Source organism: Pelophylax lessonae (assembly GCF_965119305.1).
Source record: "Pelophylax lessonae genome assembly, chromosome: 7".
Taxonomy (NCBI): domain Eukaryota; kingdom Metazoa; phylum Chordata; class Amphibia; order Anura; family Ranidae; genus Pelophylax; species Pelophylax lessonae.
In genome coordinates this window covers 62,700,836-62,713,707 of record NC_138774.1, presented here as the reverse complement: position 1 = coordinate 62,713,707, position 12,872 = coordinate 62,700,836, and the positions used below count along the sequence as shown (strand labels likewise).

Here is a 12,872-nt window from a genome sequence, read left to right as displayed (position 1 = left end):
TACTCGTTAAAAAAAAAAAAACACCAAAAATGACAGAAATCTTTCCCTTAGTTAGTAAACGCAATAACTTTTGCGCAAACCAATCAAAATACGCTTATTGTGATTTTTTTTACCAAAAATATGTAGCAGAAAGCAAATTGGCCTAAAATGATAAAAAATTTGATTTTTACATTTTTTTGGGGGGGAATTTCATATAAAAAAATGTGAAAAATATTGTTATTTTTTCAAAATTGTCGCTTATTTTTTTGTTTATAGCGCAAAAAGTAAAAATCGCACAGGTGATCAAATACCACCAAAAGAAAGCTCTGTTTGTGGGGAAAAAAGGACATAAATTTTGTTTGGGTACGCTGTTGCATGACCGTGCAATTGTCAGTTAAAGTCACGCAGTGCCGAATCGCAAAAAGTGGCCTGGACGTAAGACAGCAAAATCCTCCAGTGGTAAAGTGGTTAAATGTGTCTTTGGAGTTGCAGTTGGAGATTTTCTCTCACTTCCTGTCTGGTAAAACTGTTGCCACCAGGACAGCAAGTGAAGAGAAAGAAGCAAATGATGAGCACTTGCTAGCAGTAAAACCCAACAGGGGATCCAATCCTTCCTCACTCTATTCAAAACTGAAAACATTTTGGCTGGACATACACTTCCAATGTTCCTATTAATATTGCTACAGAAGAACCTAACAAGATGGCAGTGGTAGTTTCTAACATAGACAAAGGCAGGTCCAATAACGCTTCTGGCAATGCATGGTAGGCCTTGTAATTCTACAAAACAAGCTGAAGGGCCTGAAGCTGCCAAACCCGGTCAAACAACATTGTAATCATATTACAGAGCTAAACATGTGAAACTGGCAGTAACAGAGGTTGAAAAAAGTCACTAGGCCTAAAAAAAAAGTACACCTAGCAGTTGATTAGTGCAAATACAAAATGAACAAAACTTGTTTAAAGCTCAAACTTGCTTCCTACGTAGGTCCATGTAATGTCGTCTCATCCAGTCCCACATCCCAGCATGATGTTCATCTCAGCCACACCAGCTTCCATGATGTTTTGCGCTGTGGTCTTTCCATGCTGCTCTTTGAGATGGCGTCTTATGGCGGGTTTGTGGGCAAACCTGACGTCACAGTAGGAACAGCGGTATGGTCGCTCCCCACTGTGGAGGTTTAGGTGGTCATGGAGAGTTGATTTTTGTGTGAAGCATTTGCCACATATGTTGCAGGTGTGAGATTTTACCCCTCTGTGTACATTCATATGGCGGTTAAGGTTGCTGCTGTGGTTGAACTGTTTCCCGCAGCGTGGGCACATGAAGACAAAGTGCTGTGCCCGCATGTGGAACACAAGCTTCTCTACCCCTTGAAAGGTCTCCTCACACTTGCAGCATCTTAAAGTCCGTTTGATTCCTATCCGTGAGTCTCCTAAGACCATCGACCCCAGTGATGCCAATCCGCCCAACGCATTTCTTGGAGATCCTTCAATCACAACACTGCTTTGGCAGCCACCCATACCCCCTTCTATAGTTTCCTCCTCATCTTCATGATAGCTACTTGGAATAATAAGTACCCCCTCTGCACTTTCTATTTCATCGCTATAGATGGCCTTCATAACACCACCTCGTTGGATAGCTCCATCCCCTGTTTCTCCACCTTCTACAGTAGAGTTGACCAGAGCCTCCTCTGACTGTGCTGCCAAGTTCTGCTCTTCTTTATCCCAAGACCTCTGTCCCTTTTCCACTCCACCATCACTCGAACCAGATTCCAGTTTTACAATGCAGATATTTGAGGTTGATTCGTCTTCCTCCTCCTCATCTTCTTCCTCTTCTGCCATCATCAACATTTCCTCTTCACTGTCTTCTGCCATCTTAACTTCTGATTTCAAAGATCTAAAATTATCAGCTGGACGACTTGGGCCTGTTGATGTTGTTGTAGACGAAGCATTTCGAGCGGGTGTGGTTCTGTTAGTATTAATAGTATCCCTCAGGCCTATCTGAGGGTCAATAAATTGACACAAGGCCTGGCGACACTTCTCCACTACATGTTCCATCTGCAGATAACTAGCGGCAGTTAAGTAGTTGACGATCTCCCTGACGGGAAATTCCAGGAGCCCAGTGTAACAAGAGAGTAGAAGATCTGAGACAACTTTGGATCCATGCATAATAGACACCGGGAGCTCAGAACCTGGGTTTAGGAGGAACTGGTCTCTGAGGAACGGAGAACAAGCTGCCAGCACCACTCGGTGGCCCCTAAATTTAAGGCTTTCAGAAAGAATAGTTACATCGCAAAAGCGTTCCTCTGAACGTAACTGGTTCATGCTGCGGAGAGTGGCGGCCTCATGGCCGGGCAATTGGAAATGCAGAATGTCAGCTGCAGATGTCATCTTTGATTAAGCCTGCAGAATATGAAAGTCCTGTTAGCCAGCGAGGTGGGTTCAATAGCTCCTCAGATTTAATGGATTAAATGTTGTCACAGTTTCTTTTTCTTTGGTGACTTTAAGCAACTTAGACTTAAGGGAAGAAGGCCAAAGATAGTCATGGAAACATAAGTATCTTGATAATTCATAAATGCATCAATGTATCAGTGCTCCATTCTGTTTGTTGGGTTCATCTGAGAAATAGATAACAGCTTGTCCTGGATAGAAGAGAAAAATGATAAGTGTATGTTGAGGCATAAGTAAAAGAAAATACAAATCAAACACATGAAAATTAATAAAAAGTTCCAAGGAATTGATAAAAAGATAAATAAGTATTTTCCGGTGGTGATCAATATATGTGAATAAAATAAATGTAAAATTCAATAAATAAAGTCTTTTCAAGTGGTGATCAGGTGCAAAGTGCTTCGTGCTCAATAAATAAAAGTTTGTGACTTTCGTGACGTGGATTCCTCTTTTCCTGTGGCTTGTGGTAGAAATAAATTATTTACCAGAATTGTTGGGTCCTATGTGCTGTATAGCACTAGGACCTACAGCGCTTGGAGGCCGTTCAGACCGGATTGGGGATCCCCTTTGTGGATGATCCTGCTGGGGTACAGGTTAGGTTCCTTACCCGATCTCGATCCTCAGGATATGGGGTTAAAAGAAAGGCTCCAGATAGTGTATTATCGTTTTAAAAGTTTATTCATCAAATATTCATAAAAATCGGAGCGAAGAAAGACTCAAACTCCAAGTTTGCAGGCAAAGAAACCGCTTACAAACACCTCCTTAGCAGAGTGGTGAGCGGAGTGTTCCGGCTTGCGTTCCATGTGGTGAGTAGCGCGCTGACGTGCGTTCCACAACCTTGACGCGTTTCGTCACTTCCTGTGACGTTTTCAAAGTCACAAACTTTTATTTATTGAGCATGAAGCACTTTGCACCTGATCCACTTGAAAAGACTTTATTTGGTATTGTTTTGTACTACATTCCTTCTGCTTTAATAAAAACCGTTTGAACAGAGAAAATACTTTATTTATTGAATTTTACATTTACTTTATTCACATATATTGATCACCACTGGAAAAGACTTATTTATCTATTTATCAATTCCTTGGAAATTTTTATTAATTTTTATGTGTTTGATTTGTATTTTCACTTATACTGTAAAGATAAGTTTTCAACATTGTTCACATACATTAAGTTAATTGTTTTTCTGCGGCAAGCGCTGTATTTCTATCATCCATTTTAAATCAGCTGCTGCCACACAATATATATTTTTATATTTATATCTCACTAATTACACACATTTTTATATTTTTATCTTATATTTAAACAAAACCTTTTCCGAGGCGCGGGGAGATACACTAGCATAGTGTTATCTTTTTTCTATAAGTAAAAGAAACACAGTTCAATGCAGATTCAGGAAAAAAATGAGGATCTGGATAATATGCCCCATCTATAGCCTACATTACCCTACCATCCTCCAAGTGCCCCAGTAAATATCCTTCTCCTTCTGAGATCAGGGTGATGCTACTGACTCATCTGATTTATGACTATAGTAATAAAACTTCACTCTCCCAATCAACATTGATTATTTTTAATCCTCATGCTACTAGCATTAGTAAAAAGATAGGAAAGTGTATTGCATTTACTTGGTTTAAACTTTTTTTTTTAATTTCTTTAGTTACTTCCTGGTTTCTTGCCTAGGCAAAGGATGTCATACATCCCAGCCGTCTTCAGGATGGGAGGAGAGGAGGAGGGGTTTTCTCAGCTAAGCACACTCTCTTGCATGCATGCTTGAGGGAAGGGCAGATGGATTACAGGAAGTAAATGCTGCTTTACATGAATAATTTGACCTTACTAAAGATGGCCATGGCCAGAAATGCTTGAGGAAGTTTTTTAAAATGAGTTCTAAACAAAATACAGCATGGAGACATGAATGGATGGGTGAGTTTGCTTTGAATATTAAAAATGAATCAAATAGTCTTTTTGGTTTGTAGTGTTCAGGGGCAGTGAAGATCTGCTTTAAAGAGGAAGTAAACCCTCCTCTGACACTTTTACCTATAGGTACTGTAAATATCTCCTTAACATGTACCATTTAGGAGATATTTACCTTACATGCAGCCAGTGACGTCACTGGCGCATGCGCTCTGAAGGAACGGCCGCTCGTGCCGTTCCTTCAGAGCCCCGTGCCGTGACCGTCGGCTCCCGCGCGTGCGCGGGAGTGACGTCACCGCGGCTCCAGCCAATCAGATGGCCGGATGCCGCGATCCCGGAAGACAGGCGACTGGACATGTCGCCCGTCATAGAGGTAAGCGAGCGGCACAGCAGGGGCTCGTTCTAAGGTAAGTATTTGATAATGAGCTAGTATGCAATGCATACTAGCTCATTATGTCTTTCTCTTTCAGGATGGAAAGAAAAAAAAACAACCTCTTTAATTTCAACTTTATAGCCACCAATCTTGCACAGTTTACTGATTCGACTGGGGTTTCTCAACCAGGGTTCCTCCAGGGGTTGCTAGGAGTTCCTTCAACAATTTCTGCCTCTCACATAAGCTCCAACGATACAGAAGATCTATCTATCTGTAAGGGGGTAATTCTTCCCAATGACCACAAGTGTAAAGAGCATTCTTCCCACTGACCATCTCACTAATGTATTAGGAGTTGTAGATATTGTCATTTTTAGCAGGGGTTCCCTGAGACCGGAAAGTTATTTCAAGGGTTCCTCTGTGTTGAAAAGGTTGAGAAAAGCTGGATTAGACAATAAGGTCATCGCTGTGCTCTACCCATGACCCATGATTCTAACATGAATGGAGTAGAGGTCTTCCAAGGGGGACACCTGTTGGAGAGATTTCTTTTATTTTCCTGATGTGTCTGCAGGACATGAAGTAAAGAGAAAGCTCCCCAGTGCTACACAAATGTAAAAAAAAACCTGATATGTGTCTTAGGCTGGGACTGCATCCAATTGGCATAACAGTGTGTGACGGGCTCTTAACGGAGTCGGTTCACACATGTCCAGGGGCTGCGGTGTGAATTTGAAAAGGATCCTGTGCATTTGTGGGTCCCGTTCAGGTGAGAATTCTGGGGAAAATTTGCACCTGAATCGCACCTGAACCAACGTACAGGACACCGGACTGGAAACAGTCTTAAAGAGGAAGTAAACCCTCCTCTGACACTTTTACCTATAGGTAAGCCTATGATAAGGCTTACCTATAGGTACTGTAAATATCTCCTAAACATGTACCGTTTAGGAGATATTTACCTTACATGCAGCCAGTGACGTCACTGGCGCATGCGCTCTGAAGGAACGGCCGCTGGTGCCGTTCCTTCAGAGCCCACGTGCCGTGACCATCGGCTCCCGCGCGCGTGCGTGGGAGTGACGTCACCGCGGCTCCGGCCAATCAGATGACCGGATGCCGCGATCCCGGAAGACGGGCGACTGAACATGTCGCCCATCATACAGCTAAGCGGGCGGCATAGCGGGGGCTCGTTCTAAGGTATGTATTTCATAATGAGCTAGTATGCGATGCATACTAGCTCATTATGTGTTTCTCTTTCAGGTTTGAAAAAAAAAAAAAATTTGGGTTTACAACCTCTTTAAAATGGTTGTAAACATTATATATATATATATATATATATATATATATATATATATATATATATATTTTTTTTTTTTTTTTTTCAATAACAAACATGGTACACTTACCTGATCTGTGCAATCGTTTTGCACAGAGTGGCCTGATCCTCTTCTTCTGGGGTCCCCCACCGGTGCTCCAGGCCCTGTCCCCTGCTCGGCCCTGTCCCCTGCTCCCGTGTCGCAGCTTTTGATTGACAGCAGTTGGAGCCAATGGCTCCTGCTGTTATTAATCCGTCCAATGAGGAGAGCGACAGCGGCTGGAGCCACTGTGCTCATGCACATTGCTGGATCGGAGCAGGCTCAGGTAAGAAAAAGGGGGGGGTAGAGATGCAGCACAGAAGGTTTTCAACCTTAATGCATAGAATGCATTAGGTGAAAAACCTTAAGGCTTTACAACCACTTTAACTCTTCTTTGCCCCTAGCACTGGGGTCCTTGGATTGCGTTTCAGCCAGGACACTCTATGCTTAGTTGGGTATCCTCCTCCACTCCAAAGACATGCTGGTAGGTTGATTGGCATCTGCCTCAATTGGCCCTAGTGTGTGTGTTTGTGTGTATGTATGCAGTTGGACCAGGGAACTTAAATTGTAAGCTCCTTGATGGCAAGGACTGATGTGAATGTATAGTATGTAAAGTGCTATGGTTGACGCTATATAAATATTGGTAATAAATAAAAATAAAATATCCAAGACTACAAAAAAGTAAAGTAGATTTAAACCCTAACTGAATGAGATTTTGTTTTTGTTAAAGCGCTGTGTATCATAAACAACTGCCTGTTATATGTCAAATATTACTAATCTCCTGCAGCCTCTTTGCAGCCACGTCATGCCTGCATGAACTCCAGCAATGGCTGTATGGCAGGGTCACAATGCAAAAGATCAACTGAAAGACAGGAATTTAGTATTGTCACCCTGTATGAACAAGGACCTTCACTGCAGGATCAATGCAGGGTACCTGATACTATATTCATGATAGCTGCAGATTTAAACTATATATTAATTATATTAACACAGCCTATCTAAACCAGGGTTCAGTGTAATCCTAGGCTCCCTCCAGAGGTTGCTAAGGGTTCTATGAGTAGTGCTGGATTCATCTCCAAACCTACACTGACAATCAATGTAAGGGGGAAATTTACCACTGTAAAGGGGCACTACTTTGACAACTAGTTTAAGGGAGCACTGCACTGACCACTAGTATAAAAGGAGTACTACACTGACCACTAGTATAAAGGAGTACTACACTGACCACTAGTGTAAGGAGGCACTACACTGACTACTAGGGTAAGGAGGCACTACACTGACTACTAGTGTAAGGAGGCACTACACTGACTACTAGGGTAAGGAGGCACTACACTGACTACTAGGGTAAGGAGGCACTACACTGACTACTAGTGTAAGGAGGCACTACACTGACTACTAGTGTAAAGGGGCACTACACTGACCACTAGTATAAAGGGGCACTACACTGACCACTAGTATAAAGGGGCACTACACTGACCACTCATGTAAAGGGACACTACACTGACCACTAGTGTAAGGAGGCACTACACTGACTACTAGTGTAAAGGGACACTACACTGACCACTAATAAAGAGACACTTCACTGACAGCTAATGTAAAGGGGCACTAGACTGACCACTAGTGTAAGGGGGCACTGCACTGACCACTAGTCTAAAGGAGCACTACCCTGACCACTAGTATAAGGGGGCACTTCAAACTGACCACTAGTATAAGGGGGCACTACAAACTGACCACTAGTGAAAGGGGGCACTACACAGACCATTAGTGTAAAGGGACACTACACTGACTACTAGATTGAGGGGGCATGTCTTTACTGACCACCAGTGTAAGGGGGCACTACACGGACCATTAGTCTAAAGGAGCACTACACTGACCACTAATGAAAGGGGGGGGGGGGGCACTACAAACTGACCACTAGTGTAAGGGGGCACTACACTGACCGCTAATATAAGAGGCACTACACTGACCACAAGTGTAAGGGGGCACTACACTGACTACTTGTGTAAAGGGACACTGCACTGACCACTAATAAAGAGACACTTCACTGACAGCTAATGTAAAGAGGCACTACACTGACCACTAGTGTAAGGGGGCACTGCACTGACCACTAGACTAAAGGAGCACTACCCTGACCACTAGTATAAGGAGGCACTACAAACTGACCACTAGTGAAAGGGGGCACTACACAGACCATTAGTGTAAAGGGACACTACACTGACTACTAGATTGAGGGGGCATGTCTTTACTGACCACCAGTGTAAGGGGGCACTACACGGACCATTAATCTAAAGGAGCACTACACTGACCACTAATGTAAGGGGGGGGGGGCACTACAAACTGACCACTAGTGTAAGTGGGCACTACACTGACCACTTATATAAGAGGCACTACACTGACCACTAGTGTAAGGGGGCACGTCTTTACTGACTACTAGTGTAAGGGGGCACTACACTGACCACTAGTCTAAAGGAGCACTACACTGACCACTAATGTAAGGGGGCACTACACTGATGACTAGATTGAGGGGGCACTACACTGACCACTAGTCTAAAGGAGCACTATACTGACTACTAGTGTAAGGGGGCACTACACTGACGACTACGGTAAGGAGGCTCTAAACTCCACATGGTCTTGGTTTCTTTTTTTCCCATTATTATTACCGGTATTTGTTTAATTTCATAATTATTATTGAAAATACTTTTGTCTTAAATATTTAGGAGGTGTTAGAAAAAGATTGCTCTGGGTGTCAGATATTTTAGGTACTCCAAGTTCTGATTTCCTTTATTTTTGTCTCTAGTTACAACGTCTTCATCACACTTATATTCTGCAAACATAATTATTTATTATGAGGGGTTCCCTGAGAGCCTAAAATAAATCTCGTAGGGTTCCTCTAGGGTAAACATGATTGGGAATGTCTGCTTTAAAACGTTGAAAGCTTATATGGAATTTATTGATTAGGTACCATATTTTAAAGAGGCAGTAAAGCCCAAAGTTTGCTCTGGAGTGGTATCGACATACTTGGACAGTCCGGTTCCTTTGCTATCTGTGTTGCATAGACGGACACAGATTCAATAATGAATCTTTATACAAGGAGATCTTTAGAGCCTTGATGCCAACATGAATAAACCGTATTATAATTTCTCATATTTCACTAAAATCTTACATAAGAGGAAACTGCCCCATCTTTGACCAGTAGATGTTACGTGGGCAGCTATGCTACAAATAGCGAAGTGGGGTCATCGGAAGCCAGCTGTGAAGTAGTTAAGAGTATAGCATGGCCTCAGCATGGCTCCTTGGACTGGAAATGGTCACCAGGCTAAACCCGCACCCTACAGAAAGTTTGAATTTGTGACACCGCCATCCATCTTCTATGGCCCCCTCCTGTCTTCCCCAGTCACCCCACTCTCTATTTCCCCCTTTTCATTTAAAGGCACATTACCTTCCCACACGCAGGTCCGTCCAGTCCTCTCTCCTCCCCTTCCTCTTCCTATCCCTTTCCTCCCTCATACCACCCTCCTGTCCTTGCATGCTGGATTTAAAGGGGCACTGCTCCTGCCTGGGGAAGCTTTTCATTACGCAAGCCTAGACGTTAACCCTTTCATCGCCATTGTGTGATGTGTCACAAGCATCGAAGGGGGGCAGTGTGTCACCGAGAACAAGGCTTGTAAGCCTGGGAGTCAGTTTGCAATTCAAATGCAAACTAAGGGCAGCACAGATAAAACTGCTGATTACTAGAGCCCATAGTACAGCTTTCTGGAGACACCTTCCCCCAAGCAAAGAGTGGTTTGCTGAAATTAGTGAATTTTTACCTGCAGATAACCGTACATTCTCCCTTAATCCACAGGAAAATATGACTGTATTTAAAAAAAAAAAAAAAAAAATTCAAATAAAACATTTGTTTATTTAGAGGTCGCCACATGAAGATAGTAACCTCACCTAACACCCGTATGCCCCCTATGGACTAGACTACAGCGATTTTTAGATTTATGCTCTAGGCAATAACTTTCTCATTACTTAACCACTTCTGGACCGTAAGATTTTCCCCCTTAATGACCAGGCCATATTTGGCAAATCGGCACTGCATTACTTTAATGGACATTTGCGCGGTTGTACGACGCTGTACCTAAATAAAACTGATGTCCTTTTTTCCCCGCAAATAGAGCTTTCTTTTGGTGGTATTTGATCACCTGTGCGATTTTTTATTATTTGCGCTATAAACAAAAAAATAGGGACAATTCTGGAAAAAAAAAAACAATATTTTTCACATTCTGCTTTAGGCTCGGTTCACATTTGTGCGATGCGGGAACGCTGCGAATATGCAGCGTGATCCCGCATCGCATCCGCACATCTGGCAGTTCACACTGCCATAAGTGATACGCAGGGAGTGTCAATTAAATGTTAACGACACCCCCAGTTTGATCGCATCGCAGTGCGATCTGCAAATTCGCACAGAATCGGATCGCACAAGTGATCGCATGTAGTGAAGGAGCAGTGCGCTCCGAATTACATGCGATCAGCGCATCCGCACAAGTGTGAACCAGCTCTTATAACATTCCCCCCCAAAAAATGTAAAAATCTAAATTTTTTAACATTTTAGGTCAATTTGTTTTCTGCTACATATTTTTGGAAAAAAAAAAAAATCAGCGTATTTTGATTGGTTTGCGCAAAAGTTATCGCGTCTACTAACTACGGGAAAGATTTATGTCATTTTTATTGTTTTTTTTTTTTTTACTAGTAATGGCGTCGATCTGCGATTTTTTGCAGGACTGCGACATTGTGGCGGACAGATCGGACCCCTGACTGACATTTTTGACACTTTTGGGGGTACCAGTGACATAATTACAGTAATCAGTGCTAAAAAAAATTCACTGTTACTGTATTAATGACACTGGCAGGGAAGGGGTTAACACAGTAAGTGATCAAAGGGTTAAATGTGTAACTAGGGGCGTGTTTTTAACTGTATGGGGCGGGGCTTGTGGAATGACCATAGATACATGTGTTCCTATATAGAAGGATCACAGGCGCTCTTGTGATCATTCCAGAGAGAAGAACGGTCAGCTGTGTTTGCAACAGCTGACCATTCTTCTCTCTCAGCGGGGAGCGATCACGGGTGGCAGGCGGCCCCCTGCATCAGAGTCCCCGCTGCCAAGTGGAGGCGGGAGAACCCTGGCAGCGGCACACGCTCACCCCCTAGCTGCAGGCGCGCGACCGACGTATACCAAAGGCGGTTCGTGCAGGAGGGCCAGCCTGCCGCAGTATTTCTGCGGTAAACGGTTGGGAAGTGGTTAAGATAGCAAAATAATACTTAGATCATTTTTCTGTTACTTTTTTTTGTTTTGTTTTTTCTTTTAGCATCTCGCACCTGTACGCCTTCTATGGACCAGAGTCATTATATGTATATGTAGCAGGTTTTCCAGGCATCCAACTTTAACCCACTCTCCCTGCCTCCCTCAGCTGCAGTCTCACACCCGGCCTGGTGTTTGAATAACAGTTCTGGGCACAAAAATAGATTTTTTGGATGTTTCTTTTTGCCGTTGCCAGGGGCAATTGGCCCAGTAACTAATGGCAAAATCCCAGACGAGCCCCCAAATGTAGCAGGTTTTCCAGGCATTGGGCCTGATGTGGGTCTGCCATTTTTACCGGTTACCTCTCCAGGCCATGTGAGCTGCGACCATGGGTATGAGAACTAAGACATTGACAACTCCGGTATCTTTGTTTGGTTGTTTTATTGTGTTTTTAGGGGATGGGAGAAGGGAGTGAGTCAGATACTCCTTTGGCTCGACTATGTACAATTCTGGGACTTTTGTAGCAAAAATGACCGTTAGCGCTGTCTTGACGCCAGCCGACGCTAGCCAACGCTTACTGGCGCTTTGAACACACTGTATCTCGGAAAGCTGTGCTGGAACTCTGACTTAAGTCCAGAAGATCCAGGACTGTAGAATATTGAACTTCTGACACTGCTGGCACTCACAAGTCACTGACTACTCCCTCCATCCTTGCACTGGTTTGAGGTAGCTTAAGGTGAGTACCTGGATAGAGAACTGGCTCCAGGGGAGAGTCCAGAGGGTAATGATTAATGGGGAATACTCGGATTGGGCGGGTGTGGAAAGTGGGGTCCCCCAGGGTTCGGTCCTGGGACCAATCCTGTTTAATTTATTGATAAATGATCTAGAGGAGGGGATATCTAGTACAATCTCGGTATTTGCGGATGATACTAAACTAAGCATGCCAATATCTTCTATGCAGGATGTGGAAACCTTACAAGCGGACCTGAACAAAATAATGGGGTGGGCAACTACATGGCAGATGAGGTTTAATGTTGATAAATGTAAAGTAATGCACTTGGGGGCCAGAAACCAGAAAGCAAGCTACTCACTGGGGGGGGGGGGGGGAACCTCTGGGGGAGTCTAGGATGGAAAAAGACTTGGGGGTTCTGGTAGACAACAGGCTTGGCAGTGGCATGAAATGCCAAGCAGCTGCAAGCAAAGCCAACAGAATACTGGGATGTATAAAAAAGGGGATTCACTCCAGAAATAAAGAGATTATTCTCCCGCTCTACAAGACTCTGGTCCGGCCACATCTGGAGTATGCTGTCCAGTTCTGGGCACCGGTCCTCAGGAAGGATGTGCTGGAATTGGAAAGAGTCCAGAGAAGGGCAACAAAAATAATTAGGGGAATGGAGGACATCAGTTATGAGGAGAGACTACAAGCACTGAACTTATTCTCTCTAGAGAAGAGACGTTTGAGGGGGGATATGATATCAATGTACAAATACTGTACTGGCGACCCTAGCATAAAGAACAAACTATTCAGAGTAAGGAAATACA

At 43.5% G+C, this 12,872-nt stretch overlaps 1 protein-coding gene across 1 annotated transcript; it reads right to left on the bottom strand.

Annotated features, from left to right (window-relative positions):
• Positions 1 to 468: 468 nt before the first annotated feature.
• Positions 469 to 9,542, bottom strand: ZBTB12 (zinc finger and BTB domain containing 12). The gene is made up of 2 exons (XM_082264312.1): positions 9,485 to 9,542; positions 469 to 2,612 (listed from the first exon to the last, which is right to left on the bottom strand). The coding sequence occupies exon 2, from the start codon at positions 2,359 to 2,361 to the stop codon at positions 979 to 981; it is 1,383 nt and encodes a 460-aa protein (XP_082120438.1). The 5' UTR covers positions 2,362 to 2,612; positions 9,485 to 9,542; the 3' UTR covers positions 469 to 978.
• Positions 9,543 to 12,872: the final 3,330 nt, after the last annotated feature.

Bases quoted from the DNA above. Each gene is read 5' to 3' on its own strand.
- ZBTB12 (XM_082264312.1), bottom strand. From the start codon at position 2,361: ATGACATCTGCAGCTGACATTCTGCATTTCCAATTGCCCGGCCATGAG.